The sequence below is a fragment of the Homalodisca vitripennis genome, chromosome 7 (genome assembly GCF_021130785.1).
Source record: "Homalodisca vitripennis isolate AUS2020 chromosome 7, UT_GWSS_2.1, whole genome shotgun sequence".
Taxonomy (NCBI): Eukaryota; Metazoa; Arthropoda; class Insecta; order Hemiptera; family Cicadellidae; genus Homalodisca; species Homalodisca vitripennis.
This window is the reverse complement of record NC_060213.1, coordinates 46622804-46643916: the sequence shown is the minus strand read 5'-3', so window position 1 is coordinate 46643916 and position 21113 is coordinate 46622804. Positions and strand designations below refer to the sequence as shown.

The 21113-nt window shown below is 35.5% G+C and overlaps 1 protein-coding gene across 1 annotated transcript in view; it reads right to left on the bottom strand.

Moving 5' to 3' along the window:
* Positions 1-21113, bottom strand: part of LOC124365810 (tyrosine decarboxylase) — a 56185-nt gene that overhangs the window by 22925 nt on the left and 12147 nt on the right. Inside the window, exons 4-6 of the mRNA XM_046821843.1 lie at positions 19701-19937; positions 13825-14023; positions 10930-11270 (exon numbers count right to left, since the gene is read on the bottom strand). Of these exons, the coding sequence (XP_046677799.1) occupies positions 10930-11270; positions 13825-14023; positions 19701-19937 (777 nt within the window). The remainder of the gene's footprint in view (positions 1-10929; positions 11271-13824; positions 14024-19700; positions 19938-21113) is intronic.

Here is a 21113-nt window from a genome sequence, read left to right as displayed (position 1 = left end):
ACCACTGCTGTCATTATAAACTCGTTGTATCTCCGAGCTGAATGAGTTACACGGCCGGTTCCAAGCGGCAATCGAAGCGTGTAATTATTCGCATAATCGGTTGATTGGATTTAGTGATATCTGTCAGGCAAAGAGCATTTTGACACATACTTACTACGCGTCTTAATTAATAGTTTGGAAACAGGTGGAAGAGTGGGAGATACCTTAGTTGGCGCTACTTGTACAAGTGATGTAATATCTCTTCCTGAATTTTTGCTCTTAAAAGTCATTCAGTTGTTTGGATCTAACAGTGTATTATTCATATTTCAGTGCGGTTAAAACCAAATTTTTATCAGTGTAATTCGTATTAAACCATATAACCTCCTTCGGTTCGGGTAACCTTATTTTAGCTGTTTTGAGATAAAAGTAAATATTTCTTCATCGTTAGTCGATACATCACATTTTTCTTCACAAAATCTCTTTTTCAAAATTGATGGAATATTGGGAATTTTTCCATGGTTTCATTCCTATCTACATCTTCCCCCTCAATGCATTCAAATCAAAATTTGTTGTGAACTATGCCATTACTGGCATACTCAAAGTATCCGTCCTCGTACCCCTAATCTTTTTCCTGCATACCTAATCAGAATCTTGTCCACTCAAACCTAAATAATATTAATTAGTTAACTTTTTCGGTGATATTAATGACATGTTCATCCAACAACAGTATGATTCTTTTTATGAACTCTTTATCAATCTAATATATTTATAAAATAGCTTCATGATAATAAGCTCTTTTTACTATCATAATCTCTTAATTCAAATTCTCTTCCAAGATATAAAAATACGTGTCTTCTCTCTTAGTTGCAATATTCTAAATAGTAAGCTGTTTACAGCATATCTGAGAGAATTAGATCTGAAATGGCACTACCATAGAGAACTCAACAAGTACATTTTTATTCGCAGATTCCGTTCCAATTTTGCTTTTAAATAAATCCTGTCATTAGATTAATCATGGTTGATCGCTGGAATAGTATTTTGGGGTTTAAGCGGCACCAATTATAGGATCCATAGGTTTAATTAGTAGGATCTTTGTTCTTCAGGAGAGTCCTCTGAAAATCGTGTGGAGAATGGAAAGACCTGATTGCTGAAGAGAGTCTTTTAAAACGTGCTGTACTCTTACTTTTCAATGTTTTATATCATAGAGCACTTGTAATTTCCAGAAATTGCAGGTTTCGAATTAGGTTCAACACTTATTTAAATTACAGCAATATATAATTGGAATAGTTTTCTCAGGCATATCATGTTTATATTTGTTTATTTTTCACTAAATAGCGTATATTTCTTCATAATTAAACTTAACGTTTCGAGAGGAACGGAGCCACGGACAAACACGAATCTTCCATCATAACCTGACAGTTACTGACAGCTATTACAATACAGTTTTGTTGATAGACAATGCTACAAGACTTTTCAACTAACAGTTAATCTTTTCTCTAGTACTATTAGCAAGTGTCTGAGTATTGTATGTTAATGAGACGAGAGTGTGTGGGGTGAAGCACTTAGCGTGTGTGTAACTTCAGATGTTGAACTAGCTGCTAGCGGAAAGTCTTTTACGATAACAGGTGTACTTCCCGTTCTCTTCCTTTTCACATTTCAATACACCGCCAACAACTAAAAATACTTTTATGTGTTTTAGGTATGTTCTAACTATACTAAATAACATCGACATCCCAGTGGGAATATGAATGTGAAACTACTAGAGCACCCTGCACGAAAATAGTCCAACAAATAGTCCACGTAGGAACGTTTTGTTTATGGAAAGTTAGACATCCATCTCAACATATATTTTGAACTGCAGCTCCTAGCGGGAAGTCTTTTACGATAACATGTGTACTTCCCGTTCTCTTCCTTTTAACATTTCAATATGCTGCCAGCAATTAAAAATACTTTAATACATTTTGGGTATGCGCTAACCATACTAAATACCATCGAGATCCCAGTGGGAATATGAATATGAAACTACTAGAGGAGCCTGCACGAAAATAGTCCATGTAGTTTTTCGTTTATGGAAAATTGAACATCCATTTCAACATCTGTTGGATAAACAAACATCAATAGCTCTTGCTGTAAATGTATATAGGTAACTTTCATTAAATTAATCTGTTTTTCGAACAGCATGTCACTTAAGGGGTCAGTTTATAGGATAACCACTAAGCCACGTCATAGCGGGAATAGCTGGTGACAGCGGCGACATGGCAACACCGCCACTGTGCCATTGGACTACTTTTGTGGGGCTTACAGTAGTAGATGTAAATATGCACGGATAGTTACACTCACACGATGGTGCTCATCGTGGTTCAGTCCATTAGTAATTGAATGTCAATGTATGATTCAAGGTACCCTAAAATAGGTATTGTTAGAACACCATACAAAAGCCTGTACATGAACTCGAACCCTTTTAATTCTCGGTGTGGCTGAAAATCACCAGTATTTTTGTAACCGTACTCCAAAAGTTGTAAATGAAAAACGCTATTCGTAGAAGTGTCGAGCCACATTTCCTATCAGTTCATGAAAGTTCGATATAGACGTTACATCGTACTTATCATATCATGTCAGGATTAGGATCATAAATGGGCCGATAACTAATCTAAGAAGGCAATTTAGATTCTGATTCTATGGATAGAGCATTGGGAGTGTCTGGTTGTAGTCATACAAAGTGTAAAAAAAAGGTTATGACTGGTCTGGTTCAATTGATACAGAACAAACAATCCATGATGAACGTTTTAGGTCGATCTAATTGGAATCTGGTTATTTCAAATATCCTCAGGAAATATCTGTGAAACATTTTTTATATCTTCACCGATTATATCCATTATAATTCTGTGCTCCTCCATTCAAAAATTTTCAAGCTGCCGGGATTTTAAAGATCTTTAAAACAAAATTAGGATAACTAGGTACTCTACCTGAAATCATAAAAATACAAATATTGTAATTGTAGTCATTGTCTCTCCAGTAAATAATCTAATAAACTATCGTAATAAAAATAATTAACAGTCTTTTAATGGTGACCGTTTGTATTTTTGAAGTCTCTCGGCTTGAAACCAGCGTTATAGTACGAGACATATCTTTGCAATCGTAGGTTGTGGCAATCAATTTATCGTTTAATGCTATTAGGTCAGAGAAATTTTGTTTAACAGTTGCATGAGTATACGAGTAGAATATTCATTTCTTCTGACAACACTAGTGCGAACATTATTAGTTAAAATCTCTTTAGATTATTAATAAATAATAACGCCAAGTGACATTATTTGCAGTGACATGTCTCTTACTACAAATGCATTCATTAAATGAAAATTAAAATATATTTTTAATTGTTAGCTGATCAGTAAGATGTATTTAAATTATTTTCATCCCATTGCAGCCAATTTAGTGCGTGCCAAATATTTTAATTTAAGCCATTTTATGTTCCTCACTGAAAGTTATGTCATAAACTTTCGTACAGAATGTAGTTTAAGTCATTTATAAATTTCACCATAAAGGTTGAAAAATTGTTTCTAAATTCATTTTTGCCATAAATAAAAATTTAAGTTTGATCCTAGATCATTGAAAATGCAAGGACTTAAGTTCGCACTAAAACTAACGTTGTCGATAAAGACCTATAATTCAATTATGTAATCAAAAACATTTAAAAATGGTCAAACTAGTTCTGTTTGTTTAACACGTAGATTTAAAAGAAGCTTTATTTTTTTAGGTGGCGCATCTACGTTTGAGCCCATGTGAACATCCAGGTCGAATTAAATATGCAATATGTTCAAAGGCTTTACGTTTCCGAGGACATTGCTAACCTACAACGTAAACTAACAATAATATTTGTTTTTTTGGTGGACACTCCAATTCTCTGGATACGCTCCACAGTATACAGGCTTTAAGAAAAAGCTATTTTTGTTCTTATATTTACTACAAGGTAGATGTAGGAAGCACCACGGGTTGCTTAACAGGCTTCGCTGGGGTTGCATGGAAAAGTCTCTTCCTCTTTCAATCTCCAAAAGTCCGGCGAACAGACAGACAGACAATCATATAGAAAAGAAATTTGTACATCCTCCCACAGATAAAAGGGAAATATTGAGCCAACCTACTGACTAATGAAGTTCAGACAAATTCCATCATTTTTGTATATGTAGAAATGAAGTTTAATACAAAATGTATTACAAAATGCATTAGCGAACATATTTTGACATTCGTTTTAATGTGTAACCATCATGCCAACGAGACAATACTATAAAAAATAAATTTGTAAACAAAACTCAGTACATACATAAGAGATTCTAAACATGTGACATATTAACACATAGGCTACATCTATCCCAACACATACACAACTTTATAGTGACTTTGTATGTAGACTTTTGTTATTTAGCGCTGATAAGAAACAAACTCAGTATACATATAAGAGATTCTAACATGTGACATATTAAACACATAGCTACATCTATCCCAACACATACACAACGTTATAGTGACTTTGTGTTTAGAATGTTGTTATTAAGCGCTGATAAGAAACAAACTCAATATACATATAAGAGATTCTAACATGTGACATATTAACACATAGGCTACATCTATCCTAACACATACACAACGTTATAGTGACTTTGTGTTTAGAATGTTTGTTATTTAGCGCTGATAAGAAACAAACTCAGTATACATATAAAAGATTCTAACTTGTGGACATATTAACACATAGGCTACATCTATCCCAACACATACACAACGTTATAGTGACTTTGTGTTTAGAATGTTGTTATTTAGCGCTGATAACAAACAAACTCAGTATACATATAAGAGATTCTAACATGTGACATATTAACACATAGGCTACATCTATCCCAACACATACACAACGTAATAGTGACTTTGTATGTTAGAATGTTGTTATTTAGCGCTGATAAGAAACAAACTCAGTATACATATAAGAGATTCTAACTTGTGACATATTAAACACATAGGCTACATCTATCCCAACACATACACAACGTTATAGTGACTTTGTGTTTAGAATGTTGTTATTTAGCGCTGATAACAAACAAACAAACTCAGTATACATATAAGAGATTCTAACTTGTGACATATTAACACATAGGCTACATCTATCCCAAACACATACACAACGTTATAGTGACTTTGTGTTTAGAATGTTTGTTATTTAGCGCTGATAACAAACAAACTCAGTATACATATAAAAGATTCTAACTTGTGACATATTAACACATAGGCTACATCTATCCCAACACATACACAACGTTTATAGTGACTTTGTGTTTAGAATGTTGTTATTTAGCGCTGATAACAAACAAACTCAGTATACATATAAGAGATTCTAACATGTGACATATTAACACATAGGCTACATCTATCCCAACACATACACAACGTTATAGTGACTTTGTATGTAGAATGTTGTTATTTAGCGCTGATAAGAAACAAACTCAGTATACATATAAGAGATTCTAACATGTGACATATTAACACATAGGCTACATCTATCCCAACACATACACAACGTTATAGTGACTTTGTGTTTAGAATGTTGTTATTAAGCGCTGATAAGAAACAAACTCAGTATACATATAAGAGATTCTAACATGTGACATATTAACACATAGGCTACATCTATCCCAACACTACACAACGTTTATAGTGACTTTGTGTTTAGAATGTTGTTATTTAGCGCTGATAAGAAACAAACTCAGTATACATATAAGAGATTCTAACATGTGACATATTAAACACATAGGCTACATCTATCCCCAACACATACACAACGTTATAGTGACTTTGTGTTTAGAATGTTGTTATTTAGCGCTGATAAGAAACAAAACTCAGTATACATATAAGAGATTCTAACTTGTGACATATTAACACATAGACTACATCTATCCCAACACATACACAACGGTATAGTGACTTTGTATGTAGAATGTTGTTATTTAGCGCTGATAAGAAACAAACTCTCAGTATACATATAAGAGATTCTAACTTGTGACATATTAACACATAGGCTACATCTATCCCAACACATACACAACGTTATAGTGACTTTGTGTTTTAGAATGTTGTTATTTAGCGCTGATAAGAAACAAACTCAGTATACATATAAGAGATTCTAACTTGTGACATATTAACACATAGGCTACATCTATCCCAACACATACACAACGGTATAGTGACCTTATTAATAAATTGGAAAAATCCACCTATTTCGGAATTTAAATTTAAAGCCAACCATTTATTGTCCCCAAGCATCAGTTATGACAGCGTTGTATATTTTTACGAGAGAAGGACTGAGTGTATGTAACATACTTGAGAGATGGCTTGTGCGTATGGTATGCTAAAATCGCCCTTTCGTGTTAATTTATCTTTTACTAACGTGTTAGTCGGTTTAAGACGATTCAACTTAAAAGGCTGCTTAATAATTTTCCGTAACTTAAACTTAATAGTTTTCTGAGAGAACGACCTACATTTCCCGAACCAGAAAATTCGGTTACTCCACCGTGGTTAGAGTTCGTGTCTAAAACATCGTAGTGAACTAAATTGTGCACATGATGAAAAGACTACCTCACCTAGATTACTCTATATTTTGTACTCTAGATGTCATTGATGTCGAAACGATGCACATAGTTCATTTTAAACTTATTTGTTGCCAACTCTTTTTGAACCGTTCAGAGGAATGACTCTAGATTTCAAGAGTCAAGTTAGTGACAGCGTCAGGTTCCAGACGCTGTATTAAGGTTAAGGTGAAATGTAGGTGAACTCAACATTGACATTGAATCAACCCTTCCCATGATATCTTTGTTTTAGTGCAAACTATTATATTGTGAAACGCATATCAATTTTAATGTTATGACTACTACATAAGATAGACATGTAGTTGTATTCTGATAATTGAAGTGATAATCGCAGACGGTCATAGGTGTCGGATTTGGGGTCTGATTTTGGAGCTGTGCTATAGATAACATAATTTCAAACCTGCCTGTGACATTAGTATTACTCGTATTTATCAGTATTTCCTGTATTGACAATCCATCTTATCCTGACTGATAAGATCCTTGTACAGACTCTCGAGGCCAAAAATCCCGTCTATTAGAGGCACAACAGGAAAAGAGAAAACATAACTCTCCTTAAACAAGCTGTTAATATGGCTATATGTCCCAGGAAACAATTCGCAAACACCTACACAGCTACCCGCGTCTTCAAAATAAGAGCAGTAAGTACTTTTTTGAGAAAAGACATGAGAGAAAATTAGTTAATGAATCCCAGAACTACTGTGAGTGTATTCCGGGTAGTCCAGGTAAGTCACGCATAGAATAATTTTGAATTGTGATAAACGCACAGTGATAATCTTAACGGCTCCCAGAAAAATATCTTTCAGACATTGAGTTCAAAAGTTGAATGTATTACTTATCAGTATAAATTTAGACCAATAATAAGTCATTCGTAGACCACGTGGTATTGTGTGTCTTTAAACCCCCTGGGTACGAAAATAAACAATGCCTCTTCCAAGAATAAGAGAATAAGAATAAGTATAAAGAGTTTCAAGCGATATACTGTTATCTAAACGTGTTTAAAATATTCACTGGCATTTCACCAAAACAATTTATCTGTTACACTAATCTATGATTTAGTAATTTATTTTCATTAATCTTGAGTAGGCATACAGGGTTAATTATGTATTTTAATTATCATGATATTCACAAGGGTGTCGGTTGTCTACAGGTCACTTAGGCTAAGTAATCAATATATTATTACAGTTTTACCTAAGGGTGTTCTTATCTTCTAAAACTGTTTTATTATTGAAAATCCAATCAATTAGTTATCTTAATGGCTAATTTAATTTGATTGCTTCAGCGCAGACAGAAGGACATTAGCATTGCTGCGCTCTATTTTGTAAAACTATAAATAGAAATAGTGTGGTTTTATACTTCGACGTCCTACATAATGGTGTTTGAACGGGAAATAAACGACAACCATTCTCCATTCCTAGTGTCAGTTAAAACAAATTTAATTCTGTGCAAGTGTTTCGGAATATGTACTGTATCAGGTGTTGTTAGACAAAGTTACTCCCACGCAATGAAATGGAACATGTTGTCTCCTGAAGTAGCCTACGCCGTAGTGTTCGTTCTACTTAGTGAACTTTTCATTGAAGGAGGAGTGAAATCCATGAGACACAAAGAAAGAATAAGTTTACCTGTAGTTCAGTCTTTCTTGAACATTCTTTATTTTGCAGTGTGCACTTACTCAGACAAACGTCTTCTGGACCTGCTACGTCAAGTAGACCGGGTTGACACTCTCATGAGAAGTATTTATCCAAGATACAATTTCCTGCTTAAGCAAAGAAATTGGTGGTTGATTTTTATTTTAACTTATCAGGTATACTTATACTTTGATCAGACCTGCGAATGGAAATTCGAGAATTGTTTCCTTCCCAAGAACATACTCTCACTCATCTACCTACACGTGCCATTCCATTCCATGGTGTGCTTGTTCTGCACTCTCAGTTGGGAATTGAGAAAAAGGTTCCAGTTATTGAAGTCAATCCTGGAAGAAAACTCTTCGAGTTGGAACAATCCTCGATTTCTGGAAGGGTGCAGAATTGGTCACGCAGCTCTGTTACGTTCGAGTGAAATATTCTGCGATTGCTTCGGTCTGAGGCTGTGCGTCCATTTTTTGATGATGGGTATCCACATGGTTACATTCTACTGCTTCCCTTGTTTCTTCGGCAACGGCTGTGTCTTGCCATCGGTGGTCCAAGGGGTGGCCCAACAAGTCGTCCTCATCTCTTCAGTATGCTTCTGTGCCTCCCAGTTGACTGAGAAGAATGAAGATATACTCGACGGATTGAACCTAATATCTCTGTCTGAGTTTTCTTTGGAGTGTAAAGAGCAGATAGAGCTGTTTTCGAGTCAGTTGATGGTAAGACCACCGAGGGTGACAGTTCTGGATCTGTACAATGTGGATATGTCAACAGTGTTGAGCATATTATCCACTAGTCTAATGTACACCATCATCGCTGCCCAGTTGGCCGACAGACTTGAGCCCTACTTGACAACCTGAAATCTGAGTGGGGCAACATCTAATCAATCCATCTTGAATTTTAGTTTGTAGATGGACCTAAACCCTATTAAAATAAATAGATTGATGGTTGGACAATTGACTGAAAAACTTAATAGCAGACTTTAATCCTATTTTGTAATCTGAGATCTGAGATCGGATGTACAATAGGATCTCATTTAACTTAAACGAACTGTAAGGAGCTTCAAAGATTGCCGTTAACTGAAGGCCATCTTTCTATTTAATGAGATATATCGTAGATAGATCTTTATTCAATTTTTTGTAGTGTGAACAATACAATTAAAGATTTGTTTAGTCTATTGAAGTATATTTTGGATAGCTATTCATTAAGAAGTAGTAGCTAGATGCTGTATTCAACAACTAAAACTTCAGGTTTACTTTTTAGACATTATTTTAATGAAATATGTTACTAAAAATAGAATTGATAATAATAATACTCTTACTGCGAGAGAATACCAGTTATACGTTGGTGCATGACAGTTCAAGAGTAGGAGTGGTGGAATTCTGATTGTATTTATCGAAGCGATTTGTTATTGAAATAAAACTTGAACAGACAGTAAAATTATATTTATAACTGTTTCTCTTACTGATCTATTTGTGACCGGAACTCGTATATGTTTACGCCCAGGACTTGCGGTACCAGAAACAAAAGCCCACACAGAATGGAAAGCCGTTGCAAGAATACCAGCGGTCACCACTCCCCCACTGTTTATCTTCGGCAATAGCGTTCGTCGTTAAGCTGAATGGACACTACGCTAGATTCTTGTGGGTGAATCAGCCGCGATGTTCTTCCCACTGGCTGTTTTGCCACCAGAATTTATGGCTCTTGTTTTAGACTTAACAATAATAAGTTAGCTAAAGATGAATGACTTGTTCCGCTAATAGAATAGAAGAACATGAACTGAGAGTTTCGATGACCAGTTAGGGCTTTAGGATCTTTAAGGGATTTTGGGACATGCGAGATAAATTTATTATAGAATTTATAAAACGATTTAAACATTATCGAATCTGCTTTTTGCTGGGCGTCGATGAACCACTAAGTCAGGACATCACCTTATTGTTATAGTTTAGTAAATACCTATTAAAATAAAACTAAACTTACCTCGCTTTTTAAACTGTTAACATCGATTTAAAAGAAAATGTTGACACGAAGAGCTGATGTCATTTCAATTTTGGTATTGTTTTATTTTAAAACATCTCAGTTTTAGTCTGAAAACAGTTGTTGGGAAATAAAAAATACTAATTTTTTATGAGTAATTGAAATTTAAATATATTGTGGTAGTAATTATTTTCCACTGCTACCAATCTTCTACGAGCAAAAGTAATGAAGTAATACCGTTTGCGACCTCGTGTCGTCGCGACCGGAACAGGGCACCTTTCCAGAGGACTAATTCTTTACCGTGGATCCGCCACTAGATTTCCTTCATCCAAACCTAACCAGCTTTGATGAGGAAAATAAACTAATAATTTAGATATGGTTCCGAAAGTTCCCTAACTAAAACACTTAAGCGTAGACGATCTACAAACACTTCTATCCGGCCTACTCTACCCGATAGCCGCACAACGACTGCGATACAACCTCTGCTCTCCGCTTGCTATCCTAGACAGGAATGATCCTACCAGAACCTGTCCAGCAGAATTCCAGATAGTAGGAGGCTCCCATTGTTAAAGCTATGACCTAAAGGTCGGCGCAGCTGGCTATCGTGTTCGCGGCTACTGATAGATTACGCGCCAAATTCAAATCTATAGTGGCACCCGCCGTATGTTAATCATGTAAAATGGTATCGTATACGGTATTTTAAGATTGATGACACTGACCTTGACCTCGTTGCAAACCTCGAACCTTCCATCCTGCCTAACGAGCTGCTCGAACTGCTTGGCGAGCCGGATGTGCAGCCGGATGTACGCCTGAAGACCGGAAATACCGTAGCTCCTCATGACAAACCATAGTTTGAGACTGCGGAAGCGACGGCTAAGTGGAACGCCCCAGTGGCGGTAGTCGATGGTGCTGTTGGAGTAGCCATGTTGGAGGTACAGTGGATCCACCACGAGGGCGGAAGTCAACCTGATTCTGTCCCGAACCCAGAGAGTGGAGCAGTCGAAGCAGGTCAGAAGCCACTTGTTGGGATTAGTGTTGAAGGAGTCGGCATACTCGATACCTGCCCAACAGAGAGATGATAGTGAGAAAACTGGATAATGAGAACGTTGAGTTTAGCTACATTTCACCTTCCTATTAATGCAGCGTCTAGAATCTGATCTCTTCAGGCGATATTCAGACGTACAAGACTCCAGATTCCAGAAGGCAAGTATGTGACAGCGTCAGATTCCAAACACTGGAAGGTGACATGCAGCTAAACTCAACATTACACTGAATAATCAACTCTTCCCACAAGAATATATTTTTTGCGTTACGTGTAGAAAAACTCACCTGCTCCTCCGGTATTAGAGAACGCGTTTAAAATATCGTAGTACACTTAATTGTGCACCTGATGAGACAATTAGAATACCTCCTTCTTCGTCGGTAGTCAGTACAAAACGTGAGGAAGAAGTATTCACATGTCTTATCAGTAAATAAGTAAAAAACCTAAAACATTTTTGGCTCCTGGAATAGAAATCCAACATGGCTCCAAATTCCAGTAGTATAGTATGTGACAGCGTCAGATTCCAGACTCTGGACTAAGAGGAAGGTGAGCTGGTGCAAACTCAACACGCACATTGAATCAACCCTTCCCACCATAGCTGCTTTATATGGTACAATGTGATGATATATAGCAAAGCATCCTTATAGAATTAAAGTATCAAATGTATGAAACAAGATTTCAGGAATGCGAGTATGCGTGTCACGTTTATAGCATAGAAGAATATAATCCTTAAATCTTGAGAGTTTTGAAAAGCTAAACAATGAAAATACATAGTTGTCTTAAAGTTTTTTTTTACTCAGGAAGAGTCCAAATTCCCAATTTGAGTTGATTCTACTTCTGATGTTTTGATACAACGGGTCATGATTGATGTTGAGTTCATTCATTTTCGAAGTAACTACCCTCTAAAGTTGTTTATCGCAAACAGAGCGTATTTGTGTGGCACGTGCCAGAATTTGCTACTTACGCTATTATAAATAGCCATAGCACGTTATTGACTTATTGGAGAATTTATAGCACATAACTGGAAGACTGAGCATTTAAAAGAGTGACCCGGACCTTGGAAGTGGGTAGAATTGGCATACTTTTGACACTGAATGAATGCAGGAATGCATCCACTGCATGTCTGAATGAGTATTGTGGTATAAAAGAATAAATTATTTTAATTTAAATTCCTAGACGTTAGCTATATATGCCAAGTTTTCGCAATAAACGATTTGACTTGACTTGCCATAATACCATGCGTGACAGAACCTGCGTATGTGTATGACCTTGGTTAGTTATCTGTGTTGTTTCAAAGCCAGGTTTGAACAGTGCAACTGGTGTTTCCACGGTATCAGTATTGGAGTATAATAAAGGTTTTACGGCCAGTTGGGGCCAGAAAATGAAAAAAAAAAAACAAAAAAAAACACGCAACAATATATTATGTAATTAGATATGGTAAAGCTTGTTAAACTTGACTTACTGTTCATACCGATCTTAGTTATTCTACATTGCAAGAGTTGGTGACCTGGTCTGTCAGACTCTGATCTGAATTTGTGATAACGCAGGTTCAAATTCCGTCTGTGACCTTTAAACCTGTTATCAGTACTGTTGACCTTGTATTGTACAGACTCTCGCTCTTATTCCATTCATTAAGATCTTAAAGTATGGCAGTGGCTCATGAATATAAATAGAATAAGGCTAAACATGCTTCTCAAAGTTGGGAGGAAATTTTCAAGCCATTGTTAGGGAAACTTGAATTATGTAAATCTCATTACTGGTTTTCTTATCTGGATTATTTTAAGCAATCATAATTTTTTAACTAATTTCGTAAAATAATACATACATACATATATAAGTGTACTAATGCGTTATTTGTAGTGTTTCAATTGTGACACTGATAAGTCTGCTTATCGCTTTAATGGCGAGCTGTTGAAGATAATAAAGATTAAAGTTAGTATTTAGTAAAACAAAACTTTTCTAATACTATTTATTTTTTGGACGAGGCCTTTCGAAATCAAAGTTTTCATCGTCACGATACTGAACAAATAAATATGGCCTTTCATAGAAAGAAAACATCATCAGGCCCACATAACTGAAATAAATAATACCAGCAAAAGTTTGGTTATAATGTTTTAGACTAATACGACTTTAAAATGAACAATGGAATTACCATTTATTAAAATATTTGTTCTTAACCATAGAGGGTGATGTAATGACTATCACGGCTCTCACCATGACAAAATATTGTATGTATTAAAATGTTGGTATACTTCAACCATAGAGTAATACATTATATAATATGTTACTATGTCCTCTAGCCTCCCTGTCAAGGGTTATTTTCAGTCGTATGTGTTGACTGAAACTTTAATTCGTCAAATCCGGTACTGACTGGAGAACTTACAGACTCTTCAATTCACAGGTGGTGGTTCCTTTTGCTTTAAATTGTTTGAGTCAGTATCTGACGTGTACTGGAACAACCTTTGTAGTAAGGCCATCAGGATTCTCATACTCCTACTTGTAAGAATCTTAATGATGTAAATATACACGCCAAGAAGTATTGCAGTAGCTTTAACCAAAACAAAGAACATACCTGCTAGAAGAGGTTTCAGCTCAGGACAGATGAAGGCGTTGCCTGCATAGGCCCCGTCCACGTGCAACCAAACTGAGGGGAACCTCTCGCAGACGGCGCCGATCTCCGGAAGGTTGTCAAATGAGCAGCAAGAAGTGGTGCCTAGAGTAGTGGACACGAAGAAGGGGATCAGTCCCATCGCTTCGTCTTCTTCCATTGCCTAGAGCATGCCAACCGTGATGAGAATGGAGTAAGAAGTAAAGTGCCTTGAAAAGACTGAGTAGTATCAAGATAGTTACTCATTCCAATTGAATTTCATTATTTTTAAATTGTGCTGAAAATTCAAAATTTTAAGCCAGCAGAGATCACTTCTGCCTGATTTAAACTTTCCAGTTGAACCTGAACTGGGCAAATACCGATGTGTCACTTCAATCTGGGCAACCTTAAGGATGTCCAGAAGTGGCACATCACTAACCGCAAATATCGAGATTCTGGGGTGCAAGGGTAATTCTATAAATATAGACTATTGCGGGAGATGACTTTTGTAGTTGGTAGGGTTTGTTCCCTAAGTGTCAAAGGTTTTTGCTAGCCTCAACATAAGAATCTGTCACCTCCTGCCTGCTTTGACTGGAGATACTGGTTCAAAGCTGGCCTCCCCTCCTTTCGATGGGACATGACTTGAGGTCATTGCCCTAATTTCTTCCTCATGGATCTCCCCCTAAACTCCCTGCCCCCAACCTTCCCCATCCAGAATATCCTGTCACTCCGTAAGCAGCACAAAGGTTCTTATAGGACTAGGTGCAATTCCTAATCTTCTTCTCCTAAGAGAACGATAAAAGTCATATCTTCACTCATACTACTTCGTGATAATGACGTTGGGACTTTAACCTGTATTTATTAATAGAGAGATTTGCACTTGATGACGTCGGGTTTTCTATTTAGGTCTGTTTAAAGAGGCGCTATAGACATGTACAATACTTTATAGGTCTATATGTTTTAAAGCACCCTTGAAACTGAAACCGGCGGTAATTGCATTAGCACTGTAATGAAAGTTGACACATTGGAAGATTAAAAATGACTGATTCGTCAAAAGGGCGTGTGTAACAAGTAAAAAAATTGCTCCAAATGTTCGTAAATAACCTCAAGGGTTCTTGAAAATATCTTGTCGTGCAGATAATGATGCCCAGTAAAGCCCCTGATGAAGGTCTAACCTTTTAGATATATTTTATCAAACTAGGATAAAGTACAGACATAGGAAATTTCTAGTCAGTTGTGCTTAGGGTCACCCACATGGTTTCGAGCCTTTTAATATTATAGACTGTGGAACGGATTGAAGAAGATTTAGACGAGATAGGTCGAGATAGGGTTACGTGACCGCAGAAATGCTTGAGGACTACTAACATTGCCCACATACTACGGTGCTCAACGAGACTGTTTTGCATACTATGGAATGGCAGTCTTGTTACAGTAAGTATAGTGTGTTTGAGTATTTCGTGATTTCTCATAACAACAACAACTGATCTTAAGAGTCTTTTTAATGCCAAATAATTACACTTGAGTAGATTTCATAAACGTGTTGAGCAAATTAAACTTTAGAGCTGCCATACAATTAGTAGCTTACCAATTAAACTTCTGACCTAATAATACGTCTTCAGTTCGTTATTTCCAGATGAGCTCTAAATTTCTTCTAAATAAGTGAAAGGAATATTTAAAGGTAAGTGAGATACAATCAAGTGCTTCCTAAAAACTGGATTTTAAGGTTTGGATTAAAGGAAATTGAATGTACTAAGGCGTATGAGGTCATACGCTTCGATGATACGAATATTGTAAGGCCACTTTATGGTAGTAAAGAGATGAAATTTATCACTGAAAACTCAATTTTAGCCGCTTACTAAAATAACCAAGACCGGAATCCCATGATGCAAGCATCATGAAAAACTGGTGGGTTCCCTTGAATGTCATATTGGTTGTTGGAGCACTATTAATAGCAATTTCTAAGAAACAGTTGATTGATTGCCGTTCTGTTACCAAGATATCATTACCAGAAGCCATTTCCACTCGCAAATATTTACAGAACGTCGATATAAGCGTCAATTGTTGGTCCAACCGAATTGACCAGCCGAACCTGTAACGTGTGCCAAACCGAAAATAGACTGTTTGTGGATATAGGAAGTGCTTGTAAACCGATTAATCAGCTCAGCCATCCAAACGCAAACAAAGCTACTATATCCGCATTAGCTCATTACAGATACTAGGATGGAACTTGTCTGCTTTTAATGATCATAGAGTAATGAACTAAGTCATTAGTATGCTACATATTTGTTTCCTCTTATTCCATATCCGTACAAAAATCGTGTATGTTTATCTAGCTGATAGTTTTGATTAGATAAAGCACCAGTTACTTATAATAGCTAAGGAAATAATGGAGAGGTAATAAAATGATATTCAACCTCAGTAATATAATTGGCTGAGCGTCAGCGAAGCCTATCACTCCAGGGATATGAAAATGTAATTTCTCTCTGTATATCTGTCCGCTCGATATCTCGTGAACGGACTGGCCAATAGACTTCAAATATTGAATGACTCTTCACTTCTATATTGTCAGTATATAGTTCGATAACAGTGCATTTCACTAAAATCCACTCCATGGGATTTGGCTAAGAATAAGCAAACATTTGTTACTTCGGTCTAATGGGTAACCATGACGGTAACAAGAAATTCGCAGAATAAATACAGAATAAATTTTAAAAATGTTATATAGTACGATATGTAGCATAACTGTTCGCAAGTTTTATCTACAAATATTTTATCTGTGAACTCGAAACTTCATTTCTCTATAGGCAAGAATGAATTGTATAATAGTTGTCGTCCGTCCAGGGGAATGGCTGGGCGTCATTGAAACTCGATAAGGGAAGTGTATTTTAAAATGGGCACACTTTTATAAGTAAAATACGTGAATTAATTTGGGGTGCCAGCACAATGTTTGCATTCCTTTTTCTTCTACTATTGTTAAATTTATGCTCAATGTAAATACTTTCAAAGTCAGAATGGCGAAGGGACTGAATGGGAACTAGCAATTAATTATAATTTGTGTAATACAAATTTCAAATATATGTTAATTTTAAAAGAGAGGAATTGAGTGCACATTGTCCTACATCTAACTGTACTGTTTTACTATGTTGAGTACAATCATGTTTACGTACTCTAAAAAGTTATAACTTTAATAAAAATCAGGGTTTAGTCATGTTTTAAAAATTATTTCATGTCGGTACCGTTATCAATTAAAATATCAAACTATCTGCATGCAATAACCGTTAATGCACATGCAATGTTTGGGGTGCATTGATGACATGAAACTCCAAAAATGTCCTTCTGGTAGAGGAATCCGCCCTTTTAGACAAAAAGTTAGCTCTTAGTATGAAATGGACAACTGGGTCGAAATCGATCAGTTTGTTCTGGATCTGAAGTGAAGTTTATTACATGTTAGTTCGTAATGGTAGGAGTTGGTTAATTCGGCTAAGTCAGCAGATATATACAGGGCAGGTACTAGTATATGAACTCATTTGGACAGAAAATGTTAAATAAAGAGTGTATACAGTAATTTTCAATTAATTAATGAATATTTGACTGGCTATTGTATAGTTTATGACGAGTTTTAATTTGAATAAAGAATTTCACTATTATAAATTTTACACTGCGACATTCCAAGGCTACACACATAGTAATGTTACAAGGCAATGGAAGGCAACAGTGTTGGAGAGAGAGAGAGGGAATAAGGGAACTAATGAATCACATGACGACATTCATCGCTGATAGGCACGTCAACCGTAATTGATTGACTATTGACGGATGGCTTATTGTTGTAAATGAAGACATCAACGCACTCTTTGTACATCGGGGATTTCTGGAGAACACCATTACGTTTTGTTCTTCATGGAATGGGCTTGGCTCGTTTTGAAATTTTAATCACGATGCATTGGCGAATGCCATCATTTCCTGGACTCAACGCTGAGGCAGAATTAACAGTGAATTGGATAATTGAAATCTTAATCAAATATAAAATGTATGATCTATGATCACTAGTTTTTAGATTTTTACAACTTCACTGCTAAACCCAGTGATTATTATTTTCAAGAAATATAATGTATATAAATTATTATGTTCTTCTGGAGGGTTAAAATTAAATTAGTTACTGTTCATGAAGTATGTGCAATAACCTCAATAACAAACTAAATATTTTTTAAATCCACTTTTCAATAGTTTTATTTATTTCTAGCCTGCACCTAAAAAGTGTTACACTTTAAAATGCGAGCCTTCTTGCCAGTCTACTTTCTGTCCATAGAATTCTCTCATTGGACTCCAAAGTTCAAGTCTACCATTATATTTCTTGTACATTCTTAGCTATAACTTCAACTTCATTCTGTTTTTGACTAGTCTTTTACATTTGTTTTAAACATTGAATGTTATCTGGAGGATCACTCTTAAACATGTACTTTATATTACATTGCACATAATTGTTATTTGACTAAATTTGTACGAGATCCTCTGTAATTGAGGGCATAATGTATTGTAACAATGATTTATTCAAAGTGAAATCTCTGTGGATGTTGCATCAAACATTTCATTTGATATGTGAAGAAAAAAATATACCGTACTTATATCTGGTTTTAGTACCTTTGAGAACGGAATTAACATTTTCAGTAAAAACCGCATTATAAATTATTTCGCGTATACTATTATGATTTAACATTATATTGTTCATATATGTATTTACATAGACAGTATATTTATATATAATAACTTTATACAGAACTGTTGTTTTGATAAATCTTTAACAATTTCAGTCTGAACTTTTTAACATTTTATTTACTGGACTTAAGATCTTTAAAATTTTTATTGTAATGTAGGGATTCAACTTAGACTTAATTAAACTAGGCCATATCTAAAGTTATTGGAACATTGTATTATTAGTTGAAATCTCCATTTAAAAAGTTCCTTGTTGTGATTAGGGATTACTGTACGGCAAAACAGTCTAAACTGTTCTTTCTGTTAAAACTTTATTCGTTAACATTCATTGGTCGCCAGGGATTGATATATTCAATATCTAAATAATGATACTTGACAATGGACATATTATAAAAGAGTTATAATATAACTACTAAACTTATATATTGATACATTATGTACTACTATAATGCATATGGGGAGAAAGATAATTGCACATCTTTTTACATATTAAATGTTTAAATAAGCATATAATATTCATCAAGAGTAAGACATAGGTTGTATGTAACTCAGTATATCGCTCTGTAAATCGCTTCGTGCTAATGAATATTACCGATAATGCACTATAAAAGCATAAATATATGTTTTTAATATAAATAATATATATCTAAAATATGTATAAATGGCAATAGCCGAATTTAATTTCAATAAACATTGAATAACAAAAAGTACTTGCTCCGCCGGGACTCGAACCCGGATCTCTCACTTGCCGGGTGAATGTGCTACCATTACACCACAGAGCCCTTACTTTTTACGGTTCAATTATATTGTACTTGGCCGGTTCTGACGAATACGCGTTTTTAAATAACCAAACTAACATATGATCGGAAGACAAGTACCTTCCAACGACTTTTATTTACAGCCATCAAAATTGTATGAATGGCAATAGCCGAATTTAATTTCAATAACTATTGAATCACCATTGCTCGAAAAAGTACGAGACTCGAACCCGGATATCTCACTTGCCGGGTAAGTGCGCTACCATTCGAGTTGGGACTCGAAGATCTCGTTAGAGCTGTCTTCTAGAAGCACCAGTAAATATTTTTGTTGCAGTATGCATCAGAGGTTTTCAGTAGAATTTCTATGTAACAATGGCCAATTCTACCGCTTACCTGTCTCAGAGTGGCGCCACGAAGACTACACTTGTCGTCCGGCTCTAAAATCCTTAGCTTGACAAAGCTGATCATTGCCGCCTTCTCGACACACGAGTGTGCCTCCTTGCTGCAATACGCCATCAGCTTGCTGAGCAGCACTCCTTCCTCCACGAATGGATGCTGTTTCTTGAGGCGTTTCAGCGCCTGAGCTCTCGCCGCCAACATGGTCACCAGAACACACTCGCTAGCTGAAGTCTAGACAAAGGTAGATACAGGACGTTATTGAATACATACAATATCACTTATACATATTTTTAACACTTTCATGTTTTATGTGTTTTTGTAAATCTTCAAGAACCTTTTGGAAATGAAATTCATAACATAGTACAAGCTCTTAGTAATTCATTGTGTAATGTAAAAATATATTTTTAATCATCATTTAAAAATGGTGTAGACTTTAGGTTTCATTATGAAATTCTTCTTAAAACCTACAGCAGTTTTAAGGATACTCCGTTCCCTATTTCAGCCTTACTCTTACACTGGTCTGTGTGAGGATCTTTTCAAACAGAATAAACAGGAGAGTCGGTACAAGGTTTACTGTACAGATAAAACTGTAATGGTCACATACATGATTGTTCCTATGCTATTTGTAACTCCAAATAAGTACCCTCACAGCATAATTACAGGTATACGAGTATTTTATTGAGTTTTGGTGGTAGTTGGATCAAGCGGCTCTTTGGACATTAGCATGAGCTATGTCTAAAGAGCACTTCGTTGAAATAAAACACATAGCCTCGTAACTTAGTGAAGCCTGTTTACAACACTTGGTCTGATGTACTCCTCTTGTGATGACAAAAGTAAGAGTAGGGTGGTCAGTGTTTAGTATAGTGAAATATATTTAGATCAAAACATCAAGTCTAGCTCTAATACGTTAGGCATAGCGCACTATATTAGAATCTAACTACCCCCTGCCTCACACTAATATATCCTCAGTGTGACAGGGGTTTCAAAGGAAACCTTTATCGAATGGCATATCAAGCATTCCTTAGGTTATATGACGATATTATCTAGAATAATTCTTGAAATATCCATTAAAATTATATTATTTGAAATTAATTTTATTTGGTGTTATTGTTTACTTTGCTAGAACTAACAAAACTTTGCCTTTGAAATGGCTGCGGTTTGTTTTCAATTTTTGCGTACATGTCACCAAGAGGAATATAAATAGTGAAATATAATAAAGACATTGAAGTTACTGAAAGACAAGAAATTTAGTGACTCATTTCAGGATCGTTAGGAAAATAAAAGAAAATGTATTTCATAGTACGGATTTTGATGTAATAATTTGATGAATGAATACTTTCTGAAATATATGGTTATACAATAGAATTAGACCTTGTATTTCATAGCTGATCTAATATTTATCCAAAT